This window comes from Apteryx rowi, unplaced genomic scaffold (assembly GCF_003343035.1).
Source record: "Apteryx rowi isolate R43461 unplaced genomic scaffold, aptRow1 scaffold_220, whole genome shotgun sequence".
Classification (NCBI taxonomy): domain Eukaryota; kingdom Metazoa; phylum Chordata; class Aves; order Apterygiformes; family Apterygidae; genus Apteryx; species Apteryx rowi.
The window spans coordinates 676,596-679,025 of record NW_020448531.1 but is presented as its reverse complement, the minus strand read 5'-3'; the positions used below and the strand labels follow the sequence as shown (position 1 = coordinate 679,025).

At 65.4% G+C, this 2,430-nt stretch overlaps 1 protein-coding gene across 1 annotated transcript; it reads right to left on the bottom strand.

Annotated features, from left to right (window-relative positions):
• Positions 1 to 1,686: 1,686 nt before the first annotated feature.
• GADD45B (growth arrest and DNA damage inducible beta) lies at positions 1,687 to 2,312 on the bottom strand. The gene is made up of 2 exons (XM_026064804.1): positions 1,967 to 2,312; positions 1,687 to 1,861 (listed from the first exon to the last, which is right to left on the bottom strand). Exons 1-2 carry the CDS (start codon positions 2,252 to 2,254, stop codon positions 1,748 to 1,750), a joined length of 402 nt encoding a protein of 133 aa, XP_025920589.1. The 5' UTR covers positions 2,255 to 2,312; the 3' UTR covers positions 1,687 to 1,747.
• Between the last annotated feature and the right edge of the window lie 118 nt (positions 2,313 to 2,430).

Below are 2,430 nucleotides of genomic sequence, written 5' to 3'. Positions count from 1 at the left end.
GCTCGGTGCTGCACCCGCTCCAGGACGGGGGACGCGGGGACGGAGCCGGAAGGCAGCAGCGGCTGCTTGTCAGCCTGCAAAACCTGCTGCGTTTCCCTTCCGAAAACGCTTCCCCAAACCCTGTGGGAGCGGCGGAGCTGGGCTCGGGCCCCCCTTGCGGTGCCGGGATAGGGGGAAGCTCCTCAGCTGGATCCCAGTGGTGCTGCCAGGGAGGCAAGCTGGGATTGCTGCGGGGATTTCGGGGCTTGGTGGGTGCCAGCAGTGCTGGCTCCCGGGTCCTGCAGCACTGGGGCTGTGGGGGGCTGGGACCCCCAAAGCCTGCGGTGCTGTTAACTCTTGTCTGCAGAGCAGCAGGGCTGGGAGCCCCCCGGGAGACAGGGTTCGGGGTGCCTGCAGCTCTAAATCGGAGCCTGTGCCTCAGTTTCCCTTGCTCCCAGGGACTTGGCACAAGGGTGATGATCGCCCTGGCGCCAGACCAGGCAGCCAAAGAGGTCCCTGCCCATTGCAGCAGCGCGAGGGTGCAGCCAACGAGCGATTTTGGAAAAAACCCTGTTCAGGGCGGTGGGGGTCGCGCGCAGGGCTGGGGGGCTGTGCACGGCCCTTGGGGGCTGGAAACGCTTCGGGGCCCGGGGATGCCTGGCTCTGCCCATCTCCCCGTGCGGCGGCAAGGCAGGGCTGTGCCAGCGGGCGCAGGCGATGCACCGCGCAGCCCAGCCGGCTACGGCACGCCGCGTTTCTGGCTGCAAATCCGTTTGCAGAGCCCGAGGGATTGCTGCTGCCGGGCCCCTCTGCGGGAGGCAGCTGGAGGCCGGGCCGGGCGCCTGTGCCAAGGCTGGATTAGCGCAGCCAGTGGGGCCCCGGAGCCGCCTGGCACCCAGCCGCTCCCTCCCCACCCCGAAACTGGCCCTGAGGGCTGCGTGCTGGGAGCAGCCGGCTGGGCGCTCCCATGGCGCGGGGCTGCGGGAGGCCTCCCCCAGCTACCCCTGCGAAACGGCCCCGGGGGCCGGCGCGGAGCCCATTCCTGCTCCAGGAGTGTGGGGTGCCCCAGGGACCTGGGTGCAGGGGAGGCAGGAGATGAACGCAGGCACTGCGGAGTTTAGAAATTTTATTGCAAATAGGTTTTTTTTCTTTCAAATCAGTACAAGAATAGACTCTATAATAGATTTAGATCAGGGTCTCCAACTGGCTTGAGTGCAAAGAATGATTCTGCTGTTGCAAGTCTATGAATATATAAGACATTTATCCCTTGGAAAAAAAAAAGTTCATTTGCAAATCTGTCCCTTTGCAGTCCTTGCTTCCATCGAGTCCCAGATGCCAAAAAGAAAACAAAACTGTCTCCGTCTGTCCTCCCCGCACTCCTCCGCACCAGTCCCAGGGCTCCTCCGCGCTGTGGCCGGCAGCGGCACGCAGCAGGGCCCGTCCTCCGCGGGGGAAGCGCGCGCTGGTGCGCGGCACAACTCCTCGGCACGTCATGTCTCCTGCCCGGCCTTGTCCTGCCGGGCTCCCGGCCACTGGCCCTGTCTCCGCAGGGCTCTGCCGGTGCGTCCTCGGCTCACCTCCTTCCCGTGCCCATCGGCCGGGCTGCTGCCTTCTCTCCAGTTAAAAAAGAAAAATAAAATCGGTGGGTGGTTTGTTTGGTTTGTTTTTTTTTTTTAATCTGGCTGCTTCTCCTTCCCTCTTCTGTGGTTTATTTTTATTTTTTTTTGTTTTCTCCAGGTTAAAAAGTCGGCGGCGGCGGTGGCAGGGCTCAGCGCTCCTGCAGGGCCACGCAGGGCACCCACTGGTTCCGGTCGCGGCTCTCGGCGCAGTAGCTGGCCACCTCGGCCAGCCCTTGGCTCTTCCAGGCGTCCGTGTGCGGGTTCTGCGGAGGCAAAGCGCCAGGTCAGTCCCCAGCTGCGGGCCCCGAGCCCCCGGCGTGACGCAGGGCCGCGCGTGGCTGCGCCGTGCATCACCGTCCCACACTCACCGTGACTAAGAGGCAGTGCAGGTCGCGGGGCTCAGCGCCGGGCTGCGGCTCGCCCAGGAGGGCGGCCAGGCGCTGCATGCCGGAGACGCGCAGGATGTGGATGTCGTTGTCGCAGCAGAAGGCCTGGATGAGGGTGAAGTGGATCTGCAAGGCGATGTCGCCTTCGTCCTCCTCGTCCGTGGCCAGCAAGCACAGCACCACGCTGTCGGGGTCCCTGCGGGCGGCAGCAGCGGCGGCAGCGTTAGGGGAGCTGGGGCAGCTCGGATGCAGGTGTGGTGGATGCTCCATGGCACGGGTGGGCTGCTGCCACCCCGTGTCACCCTCCCCAACCCACGGGTGATGGGCTTGGGAGTGACCACTGCGGGGTCTCGGGGTGTGGATGGACCCCCCCCCCCAGGACAGACCCCCGGCGCTGGGGCTGGCCCCCAGGCAGCCTCCCTGCTCCAGCCCCCCTGCACTAGCCC

Coding starts and splice junctions, on each gene's coding strand:
- GADD45B (XM_026064804.1), bottom strand. CDS start 2,254: ATGGAGCATCCACCACACCTGCATCCGAGCTGCCCCAGCTCCCCTAAC. Junction 1,862..1,966: donor TGCACTGCCTCTTAGTCACG/GTGAGTGTGGGA, acceptor TTGCCTCCGCAG/AACCCGCACACGGACGCCTG.